This window comes from Tenebrio molitor, chromosome 4 (assembly GCF_963966145.1).
Source record: "Tenebrio molitor chromosome 4, icTenMoli1.1, whole genome shotgun sequence".
NCBI lineage: Eukaryota > Metazoa > Arthropoda > Insecta > Coleoptera > Tenebrionidae > Tenebrio > Tenebrio molitor.
The window spans coordinates 20,901,161-20,920,142 of NC_091049.1; the positions used below are offsets into that span (position 1 = coordinate 20,901,161).

Genomic DNA, 18,982 nt, shown 5'->3' on the forward strand with positions numbered 1-18,982 from the left:
AATCCTGTACCCTGAACAAGTATCCTATCCAAAATGAAGATAGAAGTCCTTTTAGTTCACCGTGATTGCATTAGCTCCAGTGCAAATTCCAACGCATGCCACCTGTACTATCGGCGCCATCGAAATGTGAACGCCAAATTTTCCTAGTGTGTGTTGAAACATCAATCATAGGCGTGCGTTAATGTGTCAGATTTGTGACATATTTTCACAAACATAATTTGTCAGCAGATTTAATTTATTTTTAAACGATATACATGCCACGACACTTGACCGATGCGGAAAAAACGAGAGCTGTAGCCAAACTCGGGGAAACTTGTACTAATTGTAATAGAAATCTTTTCTTCTATCTCCCATACATATAGTACGCCACTGAACAAAGTTTTATTTAATCTAAACCAAAACAGAAGACGTTTCTATGGCACCAGAAATTCGTTCACATTTCGATGGCGCCGATGGTACACAGAGACCATTAAAGACTAATAAAGGTGCAGTATGAATTGTTAAAAATAAATAAGAACTGCAAAAGCTACCCACTCGGGTGTATGGACCCTACCACCAATACAGGTTTATAATTTAAAATGGATTTTAGACCTAATGGAACGAGCAACAAAGATCTCACGCGCCAGATTTCTAGTTCCAAAATCCGCATCCATTTTTGCATTCTAATCTTCTTCGATGGGAATTTGAAAACGCTAACGTAGGAAGACTTGCTTGAAGCATAATTTGACTTGCAATTGGGTACGCAACATTTGTGTGGCATGTTTATTTTTTCAATTACTGAAATTAATTGCACTATTAATTGTCTTGTCAAAATGATTTTTCAATCAACCGCCTTTCTATAAAAGTGCTAAAATTTTTGAAACTCAGGATGCTATGGAATTGCCCACTAAGAAATTTGGCAACACAGCCAGTGTCCTGGCCTGTTAAAATAGAGACCGCCTTGATTATTTGTAATGAATAATTAAATTTGACCAATCAAAAGTACGCTGTTAATTGGAATTTCAGGTAATTTTAACCAACAGTTTGAATTGACTAGCAACATAATTCTAGTAAGAATGGTATGGAATTTCCAGTAAATATTTGGGCAACTGTGAAGATTTTGACAACGTCAAGTTATAATTTAATTCGAAATTGTCAAACTTTGTATTGAAATCATGTATAGTTGAATTTTTTTAATAAACAATTGTCAAAACGTTGTCTTGTTGGTATGAGCCAAACTGTGATTTTCATGATAATACGATTGGTCACATTGAGTGTCAACATTTTTTTATGTAACTGAGCCTGCGCCCTAACGAGCAAGAGTTTATTTCAAATTCGAAAAGGTTTCTCCTGATTTTTCATTAAATTTGTTTTGAAAATTAATTCACGGAAGAAAGGTACGGGAAGTGAAGTGAACATAACCTTAACCATGATTTGGTGTCAAATTGTTATACAGCTGGTCCATATGTCCAAATTTTAGGGTGGTACAGTATGGTTTTTTACTTCATTTTGACACTGACAATTGTTTATTAAAAAAATTTCACTATATACAGCTGCAGAGTATACCGAAAAGCTCATACTTTATGGAGAGTGCGGGCGCAATGCACGTGAGGATGCAAGAGAATATGCAATACGTTTTCCACGACGTTTGTCATAACGTTCATGCAACTGCAATATGTCACAAACCACAAAGCAGAAATTTTTCAGGAGACGATTAAAACTTGTTAATTTTAGTTTAATTCATATATGCCGTTCACGATTATTTTAAACACACAGGAGGCCGCGATATTTTTTTGTTAGATTGGCGTCAGGTCCTGTCATATGACATTTCGTTTTTAAATATTCGCATTGTTGTCAATTCCGTCATTAATTTAGTTAATAAGAATTTACCCAGAACTGCCCTACAAATATGTATGTTTCATTTCAATTACAATTTTACGATTATTGTTCCTAATGCGTTCAATTATTTAAAAAATGATACAACTTGGGAGCAGTGTTCGGTTGAATTATAACCTAAAATAGATTTATTAGGACAAATCACAATACTGCCAACTAAAATGTCAGATTTTCATAGATAGTCCGAATTTGAAATAATGGTGAATGGTTTATAGTTAATTTGTTACAACATATTGGTTACAAGCAGATATAATATAGAAATATTTGTTTCTAGGTTACGACATATTGCAGGCGGCTGAACAATCATGTTCTCTGTCCAATGATACAATAAAGTATATTTTCACTTTTTTGAGGGTTACGACAAATTACGGTTGCATGAACGATAACGTATTTCTACGGTTGGTGGATCGTGCTGGAGACACTGGTGCTCCCCAGAGACTGAAGATGCTGTTCTTCAGTCCTTTGATGACGACGGTAGAAGAAGTATATTTGAAGAACTATATTTACCGGGAACCTATCAATATTTTAGAAGAACTGAATGACCAAATTCACGAAGCACTGGCTACTGTTATTCCTAATGTACTTAGACTGGCAAGGGAAAATTTAATAAAACGAGCTCCCCTATTCCTTCAGATGAAAGGTGGTCATTTTGAACACTTGTTATAAATTATTCTTTTTATTTTGCATTTTTCTTATTTCATTTGTTGCATTCTACATCGTTTAAGTTATAAAATTTGATCTTAAATTGTTACTAATAATGATGCTAGTTCGATCCAGTTTTGTCTTCTTTCTTTCAGAGCTGCCACTGTGCTTGATCTGTTGTTCACAATCTACGTGTAACTCCAATGTCAACGATGTTCCTAAGTCTTTTCTTTCATTTCGACGATGACGCATCCTGCTCATGTAGCTGTGCTAATACGTTGCAGATGCAGAGTGTACTCGTATGCACAGGAGCCAGGATAAATTTCTTGTGATTCCGATTCACTTCACAGGCCCTGCATATTTCACTTTTTACTAAGATTTTTAAGGTAGTAATATTACTCACTTGACGCTACGTCGCCATTTTACCTTCCATCAACAAAGGTTCAATCGTTCAATTCATCATATCCCTCCCGTCAATTTCCCATACCCCTCAAGGTTACAATTGCTCTCTGGAAATTTTCACTCATAACAAACCATATATCATTCATTGCCGGAAGAACAAACTTCTTGCGTTCCCTGATGAAGATTCTATACATTTGTTCGCCTGGCTTTGGCGAAATTATCCCAGTTTTGGTTATTTCAAAAGTAGCTGTCACTTTTGACGTCTGTTCCGACAAGTCGACCAGATAAATATTGAAAATAATTTTATTATTCATACGAATTACATGTTGCTTGGCAATTGAGGGAAGGTACTCAATTTTCTCGTAAAGGGAAAATTAGATCGAGCTCTATTGGTCAATTTGATTAATTCATAACTAAAAAGCTGTTGCACCCTGAATATTTTTCTAAACATTTTTTACCTTCATTACCATCAAGGAAAACGCACTCTAAATTTGATCCGCGAGTTCTAGGACAGGAATTAATCAATCAAATCATATTCAACATTCAATTATAAAAGAAAATTTAGAAAAACAATTTTATTTAAGAATTAAATCTATTTTAAAATCAAAATATTATATTATAACATAATTACATAAACATTTTTGTTTTATAATACAAAAATTTCCGATAATATTGCGGAATCTGGAAAAGTGCCCCGAATGCTTGCAGCGTTTCCAAATCAAAATTAAACGGTAATAATTTAATTAAAGCAATGTCAATATCAATGTCACTGTCGCAATCTCAATTGTCTATTTCATCAGAAAATATTGTTTTATCACAAGCTAATGATGGTTCAAAATGTAAAATCTGCAACAAGATATTGAAAAATAATGCAGGAGTTAAAATTCACATTAGTAAAAGTCATTCTCATGTTGTATCTTTCGCCTCTTCCATGTGCCCCGTCAACATCGAATGGATTTACTGGTTTAAGATCCAATTTAGGCAAATTCTTTAGACCTCAATATAGATACAGCGAAGTTGAAAGCGATGAAGATATATTACTTTCGCAGGATAATTTTGAAATCGAGTCAAGCTTGCCCAAAGTTGTCAAGCCTTTTTCAAATTTGGAAAACTCACAAACGTCTTCTATTATAGAAAAGCCATCTACGAAAATTGCGTGCCCATTTTCACCTTTACATCTATTTAAAGACGAGAAACGCCTTAGAACACATGTCGGAAAACATCATTGCGACAAACAAGTTGATATCAGTAATACTAATGTGCCAAGAAGATCGATTCAAGAAAAATTAATAAATTTACATAGCAAAATCCACACTCTGAGAAGAATTCCGAAAGGAGCCCGAAATCAATCTGCAGATAAACTGTCGTCTGTAATTCACGAGTGCATCAACTCCAACTCTATTCTGGCTTGGGAAAATTTATTCGTTTTTGCTTATATATCTTTTAACTTAAACGGATCGAAAATCAAAAATTTAACGTCGAAAATTAAGGATAATATTGCCAAATTCAATTATCGTCATCGATTCCAAAGGTAAGTGACTCAAGTACATTTCAAAAAAGAATAGAAGCAAAAGTAAATGATTTTGATATTAGAGGAGCAGTTAAAATTTTAAGTTCTGATGACAAACTTGCTCCTTTTGATGGCGTTACCTTCAATGTCTTAAAAACGAAACATCCAACACCGTCTCGTCCTCTTTCATTTCCGGAGCCACTTCTGAACAATATTCCTGTCTTATGCGTGAACGAGTCAGATGTTTTAAGAGGTATCAATTCATTCTATTGCGGTTCAGCACCAGGAATCGATGGTATGAGACCTCAATTTTTGAAGGATATGGTCTCTTTTTCTGCTGGAGAAGCTGGTAAACGTGCCCTCACAGCCATTACAAAATTATGTAACTTTATTCTTGCTGGTAAGATTAATGAAGAAGTTCTTCCCATATTTTTTGGAGCTTCCCTCTGCGCCCTTTCAAAAAAAGACGATGGTTTGAGACCAATAGCAATTGGTTGCTCCTTTAGAAGACTTGCAGCTCGCGTTGCTTGTTTTAAAAACAACTGCGACATTCATTCATATTTAGCTCCCCATCAGCTTTGAGTAGCAACAAAAAAAGGTTGCGAAACGGCTATCCACACAGTTCGTACTTATCTTAATCTACCTGAAAATAATGATAAAATTATGCTGAATATTGGTTTTGCGAATGCATTTAACTCCGTAGAAAGAGATACAATGCTTTTACAAATCATCCCTTTATGAATCAAAGTTACAGATTACCTTCATCTCTTTTTTTTTGGAGATAAAATCATATCTTCAGAAGCTGGTGTTCAACAAGGTGATCCCTGTGGTCCAATGGCGTTTAGTGTTTCCATTCAACCTTTGGTAACGATAATGATATCGGAGCTGAACATTTGGTATTTGGATGATGCCACTCTTGCAGATACCCCAGAAATTGTTTTAAATGATCTTCGTAATCACATTGAATTAGCAGCTGAAATTGGTTTGAAAGTTAACACAGATAAATGTGAAATTTTCTTCAATTTAAAAAATGATGATATGTCTATCATTCAGCAATTTGAAAAAATTTGTCCAGGAATTAGAATAGTATCGTCTAACGACTTCAAGTTACTGGGAGCTCCAATTTTTGAAGAGGCGTATGTTGAACAATTCAGGATTAAAGAACAAAAAATTAAGTTACTTATCTCTCGACTTGACCACCTCAACCCTCATGTGGCGTATTTTTTATTGAAGAACTGCCTTTTATAGCAAGACTAACTTATTTTATCCGTACTTGTGCGCTTTGGAAATTTCCGTCGCTGATTTCTGAAATCGATTCTTGTCTTCGGAAGAGCCTCACGTGCATTCTTAACATTAATATCAATGATATTCAATGGCTGCAAGCAACTCTCCCTGTTTCTAAAGGTGGTTTGGGAATTCGCAGAATTTCAGATGTGTGCCTGATAGCATTTCTGAGTTCAGCCTATGGCTATGGCGATTCAAGTTCACCTCCTGGATACAGCTTTGGAAGAATGGTCATCAATTAATTCTGTCTTTCCATCGACTAGACATATTTAGAAGGGATAACATTAACATAACAACAATTATCACAAGTGAACTTCAATTTAATACAGTTACAGACATAGCTCGCTTTAAAGCGCTTCAGTGCAATGAATCTGGATCTTGGTTAGATGCCATTCCTTCAAAAAATATTGGTACCTTTTTGGATTTGCAAGATTTTCAAGTTTGCGTAGGTCTTCGACTTGGCTGCGAACTATTTGAAAATCATCTTTGCAACTGCCGCACATTTCATTCATGGTCTAAGCTGTACTAAGAGCAAAGGAAGGCTGCCAAGGCATAGTGAACTTAATTCTATTATTCAAAGAATTTTATCATCAATTCATATCCCAGCTACACTTGAACCTACTAATCTTTCACGTGACGATAGTAAGAGACCAGATTTTGATTGAAATAAATCCTGTGTATTAAAGCAATTAATACATATGCTGTTCCATTGTTGACCTATTCTTTTGGTGTTATAAAATGGTCCAAAAGTAATTTACAAAATATAAAGATTCAAACCAGAGTTCTCTTTACAAAAGTTTGTAAACATGACACCAAATCTGCTATTGAAAGATTTAATTTACCATGCGAAAATGGTGGTAGGGGTTTTTCAAATCTAGAAATTCTACAACACAATCAAATTGCTTCACTAAAAAATTATTTTCTCAATAGAGCTCGTGATAACACTTTTTTTAATGCTTTGGTTTCAGCCGATAAAGGTTACACACCTTTAAATTTAAGTGATAATATAATTTCAGATATTGTTGCGCCAAATATACCTGACACTATAGCAAATATAAAACAGAAGTCTTTACATGGGAGATATTTTAAAGAACTATGCATGGCTTAAAAAATCAAATATTCATCCTGAGACTGAGGGTTTTATATTTGCAATACAAGATCGTGTTATAAATACAAGAAATTATAAAAAACACATATGCGGTTTGCAATCGATCATTGATAAATGTAGGATTTGCGGAACTGAAGGGGAAACAATTGAACACATCATTTCTTCTTGCACCGTTTTGGCTCAAAGCGAATATAAGAAACGTCATGATATATTCGCAAAAATTATACACATGAATTTAGCAGTTAAATTCAATTTATTAAAGGATACACAACCACATTATATTTATAAACCAGAAAGTTGTTTGGAAAATGACAATTACAAATTATATTTTGATCGTACAGTTTTAACTGACATACATATTCAGCATAACAGACCAGACATTATTATTTTAAATAAACAACAAAAGCAAGCATATCTTTTTTTAGATATAGCTGTTCCAAATTCCTACAATATAACACAGACATATAACACAAAAATTAATAAATATTTAGAACTCTCCGTTGCTATGAGAAATCTTTGGTGTTTAGAAAAAATTTCGATTTAACCACTTATAATTTCAGCAACGGGAACAGTACCGCAATCTCTTTTTAAAAATTTAAAAATTTTGGACTTAGAGAACACATTGGTGGTTGAAATTCAAAAAGGTATATTATTATACTCATGTCATATCGTGAGGAAATTCCTTAACATTGACACAGAACATAAAACACAAAAAAAGTCAAAATGTGGAGGCGAGACGCCGGTAATTATGTTGATAAGCACTGCACTATTACTTGATAGTATTATCCGTAATAGTGTATGTACTCCGGCAAAATTGCCGTGCCGCCGGGTGGTGGAGGGTTAAGGATTAAGGAATACGAAAAAAGCTAGATATAAATGGATATATTTTCTGAAGACAACAAAAGGGAAATTCAGACACTAAATGTTTGTAGGTATTAGAATAACTTTTCTCTTCAGTTGATAAGCCGTAAGATTTGTGGAAAATAGGCCCTGTGCGGGTATTGAAAACAGTGATTGCAAAGCAGCAGACAGCTATACATATTTAAATTCTTTTTCTGTTGAATTTTGTATCTTTATATAAGTACATCCCATGACCCACCAACTGTGTGATTCAAGATAGGTAGAAAATAAATGACGCTTTGGTTTTTAATTTTTTCTTCCGTGAATTATATTTGGATAGGTATGCACTTTTATCTCCAATTGAAGAATAGTGCATAATAACACAAATCAACGAGTAACTACCTGTACATTTTATGGCTTAATTCCAGAATGTATAGCCACTAAACCGAAGTGTATATTTTCGTATTTAACTTGTAGGAAACCAACTCTTTCGATCATTTCCTTAAGGTTTTCCTTAAAAGAGAAAGGAAAAGTTGATATAATGTGACGCTCTGACGTTCCTAATATTTTTTATTTCATCCTGTGTCAAATTTCAATACTTTACGTCATCAGTTTGAATCCGGGAAAACGCAAAAAACGGCCGGACGCCGGTTAAGTGTTGCTATTGGAAACACAAAAGTAACAATCGGAATAACAATTATTCAAGTTTAAGAAATGTTTTATTCAAAACTACATACATCTACAATACAAGTTAACAATGAAACTTAAATATTAATGTTCAGATTAATAGTACAATTTGTATTGCCCTCAATATTTACTGGAGGATAATTACTGCTAGAAGAAATGATGTTACTAAGACTGGTTTTATTACTAACTTCTTTCTTTTGCTGTTGCAATACTTCGACAAAGGTTTCTCCGTTCAGTATCATCCTGGCAATTTTATTTTTGCTTTCCAAAGAGTCTTCTATGTATTTTTCAGCCACAGACGAACTCTTCCAAGCTCCGTGTCTTTTTAGTACTGCTAAATCAGCACCAGCATTGGCCAAAAGCGTTGCAGAAGTTCTCCGAAACGAGTGACCAGTATATTTGTCAGGATCTTGAAGACCCAAAAACAGTGCAATTTGTTTTGGCATCCCTCCAATTGTGTGTATTCCTACTCTTTGTACGGTACACTTTGAATTTCTATATCCCAAAAATAACATTCTATGGTTAACATGTTTTGGCCTCAGTGACACGTATTTTCTGAATAACTCCACACATTTAATTCCGTCTACTTCGTCTATTACAGTGAAGGTCCTTCTTTGATTTGTCTTAGTGCAGGGAATTGTAATTACTAACTGCGTTTGAGTTTCCTGGATATCGTCTAGTGAAATGTTATACAATTCTTCTCTTCTACAACCACCAGCTATTCCAATCATAGCAATAACCTGTCAATTAAAAAAAAAACTCGTTTATTTTCTTGTTTTATTTGAAATTTGCTCTTACTTTTGTCAGGAGATATTTGTCAGTACAAGCTTCTTTCATAAATCTATACATTTCTTCTCGGGTTAATGTTTTAGATTGTTTGGATTCATGACCAATTGATTGTTTTTTCAGGAAAGCTAACAATTTAGAAAAGCGAGATATGTCAAAATTTTCATTCGCAATTAATGTTGATTTAATCATTGAATATTTCGGCCACAAAGAAGATGCTCCTATTTTCTTAGACTAAAAACATTAGTTCACAAATAAAATAAGCAATATGACCATTTAAATTCTTACCAAATCTAAAAAATAAGCCAGCATAACTTCTTCGGTTATTTCCTTAACATTATTTTCAACTTTCCACTCGCAAAAATGGCTGAATTCTTTGTGGTATCGTTCACCAGACTTACTTGGAATTAATTTAGCACACGCTTCTTCAGATTTTTTTACAATTCCTGGAGGATTTGCATTGGAAATCATTTTGACACACCAAATTATTTCGACAAAATCAACAAATTAAACAATTGCCAAACAGCCGTTGCTAATAATGTTCCAAAAATGTGACTAGATTTGGAGCATTTGTTGAATTATTTTGAAATTAATTTCAATGTTTCTTTCAAACGAAATTTGAGGCAGGATGAAATAAAATACATAACGACATTCGTCCGTGAACTCTTTTTACAGTACTCGTTTCGAGTTTCAAGACTCGGCTCCTTCGTCGCCTCGTCCTTAAACGTCAAACTCGTACTGTAAACTATGAGTTCCCGGACTTATGACGTTAATTACTATTACAGATGATCCGGGATCCGGGAAGAAGCAAGACAATTTTTAATACAAACATCTTGGATACATAGTGTGGACTTAAAATGCCTCTTTTTCTTGACTGTTGAACCAGGAACGATAGAGACAAGGGATAAATACTGAAATCACATTCAAAGGAATGATAGAATTGAAAGAATTTTCAAGTGATGTATCACACGACCTGTTTCACTACTGGAAGTTTCAAAGTTAACAGCACCTCCACTGCTATCTTTGCTGATTCATGCGTTAAGAAACAGTACATTTGGTATAATTTGGCTTGCTTCTTGGCCGCTATCTCTTTCGTGCATTGTTGAAAAGCTCACGTTATAAACGATACAGTAGGTATTTTAAAGTAGCGCTTTGCATAATAATTTTCTTTTTAATCGAACTTACTTGGTCAGGAAATTGTGCAATGCTTTCCACTAGATATTTTAAAATATCTCTTTGTTTAGTTAAGCGTCCTGTCATAGGTATATAATAAGAACTGTGTAAACCATAACACCTTGAAGAGTAACTTTTAGTAAATATCGACAGTTGACAAAAACTAACCATCGAGCTATTTTATTATCAGGTGTGCTAAACTCCAAACAGAAAAATTTGCCACCTGGTTGTAAAATTCTGTAAGCTTCGTTCAACATTTTATCCAGGTTACTGCAACATCTCAACCCAAACGAAATAGTATATGCGTCAAATGTTTCATCATCAAATAGCAAACTCTGGCCATCAGCAATTATCCAAGTAATTAAATCAGAATCATAATTGACAGTTTTACGTTTTCCCATTTTTAACATATCCTCATTAATATCGCATACGGTAATATGGCAGTTTGGAATGTTATTTTTCTTGACATAGTCGAGGAAACGAATTGGTATAGCACCTGTTAAAAATATTAGAAGGGACATCAGTGATCTGAAAATATTTACCAGTTCCTCCAGCCACGTCAATCAGTTTGGTATTTTCTGAAGGGGCTACCTGACGTATAAATTTATTTCTCCAGTTTCGGTGAAAACCGAGGTACGCAGCATCATTTAAATGGTCGTAAACCGGGGCTACATACTTGAACAACTTGTCCGCTGAAAGTAATTAATAACAATAATCTGACAAAATAGACATGACCAACTTTTTTCTGCTTCTTCCTTCTCAATTTGTTCAGCATGTGTTTGCGTCGTGTTTAAAAATCTTCCACTAAGAGTGAAACTTTGTAAGAATTTTTCTTTTAAAACTACTCTCCTTGCTAAAATAATGCGTCATGGAGGGCCTGCAAAAGTATTATTTCTCATTCACTTGAGCTCATTATTATAAGTATTTATGTTTAATTAACATGTTGTTTACTAAAAAAATGCTAGTGTTGTGAACCTATCAATTTATTTTGAGTTATCTGGAATTAACTCTTCTAGCACGGTAATTAATTCGATTGCACATTTATTTTAAATAACAATATTGCGATTAATTAAAAATAGCGTCCAGTTTTCTTCACCTCGATCCAGAAAGACCAGCTTGAAGAATTGTCCTCCACTGTGGTTAATTCCTATGAATCTCTATTTCATTTACGTTTGCCTAAACTCCTCGACAATCTTCAACAGTTCGAAAGGTACACTCAGATACGTCGATATTGTCTCCACCATTGGAAGTGTCCTGTCGATCTGCACCTGCACTGTCATGTTTTACAGAAGGAACACTAAGATCCAATCACTTCTCGTTGAAATTGGTCAAACGACTCTCCAAACAACTGTGAGCCACCAAACCATCAACTGGTTGAAATGTTTTTTTTATTGTGACATCGCCGTGGTTACTGTTTCTCTCCCGTTTTTTGAAAAACCCTTCTTCGCCTTCTTCTGCTTTTTTCTACCAGTGCTGGTCAACATCTTCGATCATCTCTTCTTGGACGACATTTTAACATATCTTGGTGCCGAATTCGACATGATCAATCAACATCTGAAGCAACAAAGGGACTCCATGACTCTCCTGGACACTCAAATAGTCGATGACATCGAACGCATCCAGAAGCTCTCCTTGCGGCACTGCGACTTGTCCAAGCTGACCCTACGCTTCACAAGATGCTTCGAAGTGACTACTTTGGCGGCAATGATGTGTGAAGATTTGTCGGTGTAATCTGTGTATTCTACTACTCGTTTTACAGAAGTCATTTGAAAATCAAGATTGTTCCAACACCTCATTAAGTACTGAAAGGGAAAAGTTATATTTAACATAAGCAACTGCGTTACTGATAGGTTATCATATCCAGTTGACATTTCTATTAAAAAAAATATGTTTATCTCATTTAATAAACTCTTATCTTGATAGTTGCCAAATGTTAAAATTAAAAGTTTTTCAGGATTTCAAGCTCTTATTGTATTATTGATCAGTAATTGATGATTTATAAAAATAAGTCTTATTGTCCCTTTTATTCCTTTAGCGTTGGCAATCATTGGTTTAAATGTCAAAGCATAGAAATAGATTAAGATTAGTAAAAATAACGGAACTGTAAGTATTATCATCCAATAAATTAAAGATTATTAAAAGAAGATACGCCTTCACCATTTCTGACAGTGAGACGGGAACTTATTCATCAACCATTCTCGTGTCTTTTGAAAACCTATTTAAAACACTTCCTAACAAATTATTATTATTGAAGAAAATTTAAGCCTGAAATAATTTAATAAATCCCTCCAAAATATTGCTGGTAATAAACTGCAAATGTCTCTTGAATTTAACATATGTGAATGGAGGTTGTTCCCCACTCACCACACAGCTACATCTACAGGAGAGAACAACTCTAAGTGCAAGATCAATTTGAAACCGGATATCTTCACCAATATCCGTGTCAGTGATTGTCTGTTGGATGAATCTTCTTCGTTGTTCTAAAGTTTTTGAAATTGGTCTCCGAGTGGTTTGGACTCGTGTTTTACATTTTTATCAACTCGAGTAACAAAATGTATTGTAACGGTCCGAATAGGTTCGGTAAATTAAGAATTGGACAATTGGACAAAGTAACAATAAAATTTACAGCTGACCAGCATTTCCGTCGCAAATGAACGGTATTTAAAATATTTCGTTGAAATTATTTTAAAATTAAAATTCTTAATTTATCGAACCTATTCGGACCGTTACAGTATTTGTAATTAAAGGGCAAATTAGAAGCAGAACGTTTTATCGTAGAAAATAACTAGAATCGTTTGCACTTGTAGTTAGGAAAGTAACAAAGCAAAGTAGAAAAGGAGTCGGCAAAAAACACATACAACAGGTAACTGTAAACCCAGGTAGTTCTAGAAACTAGATGTGTGAGTGAGAGAGAGCGAATGAAGATTGCCAATTAATTAGAACAGTTTTGGGGAATCAAACCTATGTATTTAGAACAATTTTTAGAAGTAGCAGATCAACGGAATTTAGTTGCATGACATGGCACTTGCGTAACAACGTTTCAAGCCCAATTTAAGTTTCAAAATAATGGTTAATTTGTTTCATTTTTAATTCTGTTTTTTTTCTTGATTCTGATGTTTATTACTGTATAGAGTCAGTAATTTAATATCCTTTTTCAGAGTTCAAATTCAACAACAAATTATGTACATTCGGTCTGGTCCTAACAAAAGTCTAAATTTAAACATTTAAAATAATGGTGGCAACCGGAAACTGTTATTTCAAAAGTTATAGAAATATCGAAAGGTGTCGCGATCGGCGTAAGTAGCAAGAAAAGTAGAACCGAACTGATTGGTCACTTTGGGCAAGTAGGGGTTGCGAAAATGGGTGCGCCAAAAATGATAAAACCGAATGCGGGACGGGAAACGAGGCTTTTTTTTATGCACTCGGTGTTTGATCTCCAAAGTAGCCGGAGGTACGTTCGGTACCTCCAGCAACCATTTTGTGACCACGTGCCTTACATTTACAAGGTAAATTATTTTTCTAATTCTTTTACTTAAATTGTAGTCGGGGTTTAATTATTCACACAACATTGTACATTATCGTGTTAAAATGAAGATTATATTATTTTCTTTGAGCATTTAATGACCACGTGACTCTTTAAAATCTTGAATTAAATTCTTTACCGCGAAGTATGTGATCTTCCTGCATTTACCGATTGGGGATACGTGCTCTCGCCAAGGCGAACTATTATACAATCACTATAAAGCATTTTCATTCATTATTTGTGTCTTGGAGTCTCCCGTTCGAGAAGCTACCGCCAGTGTCCGTCGCACTCAATTAGCTGTGGTCCGGCGTAAGAGCACAAAATTAGCCGCGTCACCCCCAAGGGGACCAGTGACCAAACTAGGCCAGCTGACACGTGAAGAGAGGTACACTTTGGGCCTGTTAGAACCTTTTTCCCTTTTATTTTCGACCAACGGAGTAGACCAGGGTGATCTATGAGATTCCAGGGCATCGCTCGGGCGCAATTTAATTGGGAAAACAAGTTAAATCTAAATCGGATTACATAGGTCACATCTCAGACTCGTATAATGCTGTTTGCGCCAGAAATTTCTGTATTTGCCCAGCTTAGTCATTTATTCATGAGTCAGATCTCAATTCACGGGCCGCGAGTAAAATCTACTTGAGTCAAAACTCCACCAACTTCTGTTATTAAATTTATTTATTTATTTCTACCATTTGTTGGGACCAAGCACCACCAGAATTTAAGTGAACCAAATTAAATTAAATTATAAACAAAACACAACGTAGGATCCATAAGCACTTCTTTTCTCATTATTTTTGTGTTTTTTTTTTTCGCAAAAATATTCTCCGAGGGAAGCGACAACCAACAATACACCAAATAAGGGAGGAAAGTTTCATCGAGGAAAAGTCAAGGAAGTCGAAACGTTTCAATATCAGCTTCGCCTTTTGTCTTATCTTTTGATTAATTTCGGTACTCCCTAAAACACTAATCTAGAACTGAACCTATTAATAATTACGTCATTTATTTCGTTTATTCGATAAACATCACTCTATGTTATTAAACTTGATGATCAATAAATCAACTTGACAACCACGTAGTATTGTTATAATCTTTACACAATGCACCGGTTGGAAACAACTCCCATGGTGTATCTATACAGAGTGTTGGGACTCGTCCAGTTTTCTCCACCTCGATCCAGAAAGACCAGCTTGAAGAATGGTCCTCCACTGTGGTTAATTCCTATGAGTCTCTACTTCATTTACGTTTGTCTAAACTGCTCGACAATCTTCAACAGCTCGAAAGGTACACTCAGATACGTCGATATTATCTCCACCATTGCAAGTGTCCTGTCGATGTGCACCTGCACTGTCATGTTTTACAGAAGAAGGACCAAAATCCAATCACTTCTCATTGAAATTCGTCAAACGACTCTCCAATCAAGTGTGAGCCACCAAACCATCAACTGGCTGAAAAGTTTTTTGTTTTGTGACATCGCCGTGATCACTGTTTCTCTTCCGTTTTTTGAAAAACCCTTCTTCTCCTTCTTCTGCTTCTTTCTACCAATGCTGGTCAACATCTTCGATCATCTCTTCTTGGACGACATTTTAACATATCTTGGTGCCGAATTCGACATGATCAGTCAACATCTGAAGCAACAAAGGGACTCCATGACTCTCCTGGACACTCAAATATTCGCTGACATCGAACGCATCCAGAAGCTCTCCTTGCGGCACTGCGACTTGTCCAAACTGACCCTACGATTGACAAGATGCTTCGAAGTGACTACTTTGGCGGCAATGATGATGTGGTTTGGCTACATCGTCGACTCTATGTTCTTCTTTGTGTTCGATCTGATGTACGAAAGACATCTGGAAACGACAATAGTGGAATTTGCAACCTCCCTAATCTACCAAAAGATGTTGATCTTATGGCTTTGGATAGTGTTAAAGATGTACGCGCGGACTGAAGACAAGGTAGTACGTATAGATGGAGTATGGAGATGAGTTGAACAATCCTTATTTTAGGCAAGTCGAGCTGTAGGGTATGTGCACGACATTTGGAACAAATTTGTCATGATGAGGAGAGTTAACTGTGAAGTTCGCCACCTCCAAATGATCTCGATTCGATTTTTGAACACCAAACCAAAATTTACTGCGATGAATTTTTTTCCTCTCGATTGGTCCTTCTGTCACGTGGTATGTTATGAGATATTAGACCAAATTTGTATTTCACCACAATTATTTTATTTTCTAGTTGATTGGAGCTATCACCACGTATATCATCATACTAGTCCAGTTCAAAATTTAGCAGCAAACTTATTAGGTATTTAACTTGTTAACGGAAATAGAAAAGAGTGAAATAAAGAATTGTATAATTCTTAGATTTTATATAATCTTGGAGGATTCCAAAAAAGAATAGCCAGCAAAATGAGACATTCAGTTTTAGACTAATAATCACATGGTCAAACACAAATGACTACATCTCACTATCTTATTTAAGAATACCAACAAAAAAAAATTGTAGTTGTTTCCCATAAGCAGCTTTACGGGTGTTTCCGTCTATACTACTGGAATAATAAGAATTACTCTAATACAACTACGTTTTGCACTGGTTTCTCGAGATCTACTTTTATTTAATTTAACAGTTTTTACACATCCAAAACACAAATACCCATTTTAATAAAGACTGACAGATGAGAATTTATGTGCTCCATTGAAGAAACACGAGTCTACAACACTTGGAGACAAGCTGAAAAAGATCTGGCCGGATGCTGAAGGTTTTGATGAAACAATTTGGATGCGAGTTTGCCCTCAGGGGACTGATGGTTTGTTCTGCTGAGATTGCAGTATTGCAAGTTTCTTCTTTGTCAACAAGTTATTCTTGTTGACCATCGACGAGGGTACTACTCATGTCAAACGTACAGGGTCATTATAAATGATTGTCCCATCGCAGTTGGCGTTGAAAACCCATACAAATTTTGGATCTGCCGCTAGCCTCACAGCGTTAGACAAACTAGTCGACAGATTTCCACCACCGCCGGTAGCACCACCTAACGGCGACATTCGTCTCACTCATGTTATGATCCTCAATGCCTCAAATGATAATTTTTTATGGATACGTGCCTGTTTATAATATTCCTAGAAATGTCGTTTTTTTTCTTACTTATTTCCATGTGTTTTACATGTTATCAGTGTTATCACACTTTCTGTATTATTTAGAATTCATTGGTTTGTACCTTCAATTTCGAACAGGAGTTGGGTTGTAATTTTTATTCGCAAACACACAGTTATCTAATTAAATTGTTTATTTCTTTTTTTAACATAAATTAATTATTATCACCAAACTCAAATATTTATTTATTTATTGTGGATAGTAAAGTTACCAGTTAGTTACAAAACATCCAACTATAAACTTGATCATAATACGTATATTTCTGAAATACTTTAATGGTTATCATTGTATCTAATTCTTCGTTAAAACAAATCCGCTGAAATATCCATCTGGTCGTTGTAAAAGATCTTCAGTGTCGCCAAATTCCACAACACTTGCTGCGTCCATCACCAAAATTTTATCCGAATCCATGACGGTGTTTGTGCGATGTGCTATAGTCAACACTGTGGAATTCTTAAATTTTCTTCTAATGGTCCGCTGTATCATTTCGTCAGTTAGCAAATCCACGCTAGCTGTGGCTTCGTCGAGAGCGACGATTTTAGCATTTTTTAAAATGGCTCTGACTAAACACAACAACTGTCTTTGTCCCACGCTGAAGTTGCTTCCACCTTCCGAAATCTCACATTCGAGCCCTGAGGGCAAACTAAAAACGAAATCTTTCAGTTCTACATCTTCTAAAGCATTCCACAAATGAAAGTCTTCGTATTCGTTGAATGGATCTAGATTTTGACGCAGCGTTCCCAAAAACAAGATCGGTTCTTGAGGTATTATAGCAATTTTTGAGCGAAGGGTGTGCAAAGGTATTGCTTTGGTGTCGATTCCATCTATAAAAATACTACCTTCGAAGTTGTACAAACGGAAAAGAGCGGAAATCAGAGAAGACTTGCCGGCACCAGTTCTGCCAACAATTCCGATTTTTTCACCAGATTTGATGGTGAATTTTGCTTCTTTCAGTACAAGTGGTTTATCAGTAGAATATCGCATTGAAACAGAACTGAAAGTTATATTTCCCTCGCTTGGCCATGATTCTGGAGGAGTACAAATACCTCCACTGGCTTCAGGTGTGACATCTGTGAGTAGAGGGAGTTGGAGAGGGCACGCACCCCCCACCACTTTTTTTTGACCTTGACCTCTAAGCCCCTCCCCCTGACCTTGATATCCCCACCACTTGGCCTTGATATCCCCACTACTTGACCTAGATATCCCCACCACTTGACCTTGATAATTTCCCCCACCAGTTGACCTTGATATCCCCACCACTTGACCTTGATAATTTCCCCCACCACTTGACCTTGATAATTCCCCCCACCAATTGACCTCGATATCCCCACCACTTGACCTTGATAATTTCCCCCACCAGTTGACCTTGATATCCCCACCACTTGACCTTCATAATTTCCCCCACCACTTGACCTTGATAATTTCCCCCACCACTTGACCTCGATATCCCCACTACTTGGCCTTGGAATTTTCCCCCACCACTTGACCTCGATATCCCCACCACTTGGCCTTGATAAATTCCCCCGCTCCTGATAAAAATCTGTATAAATGTATATTCGTATGGTACGGTTGGTTAAGTGTATTTGATAGGTAGTGATGGCTGGTAAAATGTGGTACCGAATGACGTGTAAAGGTTATGTGGTGTTGACGCAAAGGTTGTATTCGAAATTGGAGACAGAAAAGCTGTTTCTGACTAAAGATGTCATGTGTGAAGGGTGTTTCAAGGAAGATCTGCGCTGTAATGGTTTAAGAGGATCATCGGAGGAGAATGCGGAAAAATTTAATGGGTTTTGCATTGATATGGTGTGTGACGAGAATGAGTTACATGATTTATTGGAGAAATATGGACGAGAGTGTCGGAAATGTAATAAAATATTCTTTACGTTTGTTGAAATTAAACCGGAGGATACATATTTAAAGGAGTTTTTGTTTTTATAACTATTGTTGTAATCTATGAATAAATGAAAATTATTCTAAAGATGGTTTGTTTTAATGTATT

The 18,982-nt window shown here is 35.6% G+C and overlaps 2 protein-coding genes across 2 annotated transcripts; both read right to left on the minus strand.

Moving 5' to 3' along the window:
- Positions 1 to 8,243: 8,243 nt before the first annotated feature.
- On the minus strand, positions 8,244 to 9,913 carry LOC138129020 (uncharacterized). The gene is made up of 3 exons (XM_069045265.1): positions 9,423 to 9,913; positions 9,147 to 9,368; positions 8,244 to 9,088 (listed from the first exon to the last, which is right to left on the minus strand). The coding sequence occupies exons 1-3, from the start codon at positions 9,603 to 9,605 to the stop codon at positions 8,426 to 8,428; spliced, it is 1,068 nt and encodes a 355-aa protein (XP_068901366.1). The 5' UTR covers positions 9,606 to 9,913; the 3' UTR covers positions 8,244 to 8,425.
- A 7,193-nt stretch (positions 9,914 to 17,106) lies between these two features.
- LOC138127808 (ATP-binding cassette sub-family C member 4-like) lies at positions 17,107 to 18,065 on the minus strand. Its single transcript, XM_069043866.1, has one exon. It carries the CDS (start codon positions 17,965 to 17,967, stop codon positions 17,275 to 17,277), a length of 693 nt encoding a protein of 230 aa, XP_068899967.1. The 5' UTR covers positions 17,968 to 18,065; the 3' UTR covers positions 17,107 to 17,274.
- Positions 18,066 to 18,982: the final 917 nt, after the last annotated feature.

Coding starts and splice junctions, on each gene's coding strand:
- LOC138129020 (XM_069045265.1), bottom strand. CDS start 9,605: ATGATTTCCAATGCAAATCCTCCAGGAATTGTAAAAAAATCTGAAGAA. Junction 9,369..9,422: donor TGGCTTATTTTTTAGATTTG/GTAAGAATTTAA, acceptor TAATGTTTTTAG/TCTAAGAAAATAGGAGCATC. Junction 9,089..9,146: donor ACAAATATCTCCTGACAAAA/GTAAGAGCAAAT, acceptor TTTAATTGACAG/GTTATTGCTATGATTGGAAT.
- LOC138127808 (XM_069043866.1), bottom strand. CDS start 17,967: ATGCGATATTCTACTGATAAACCACTTGTACTGAAAGAAGCAAAATTC.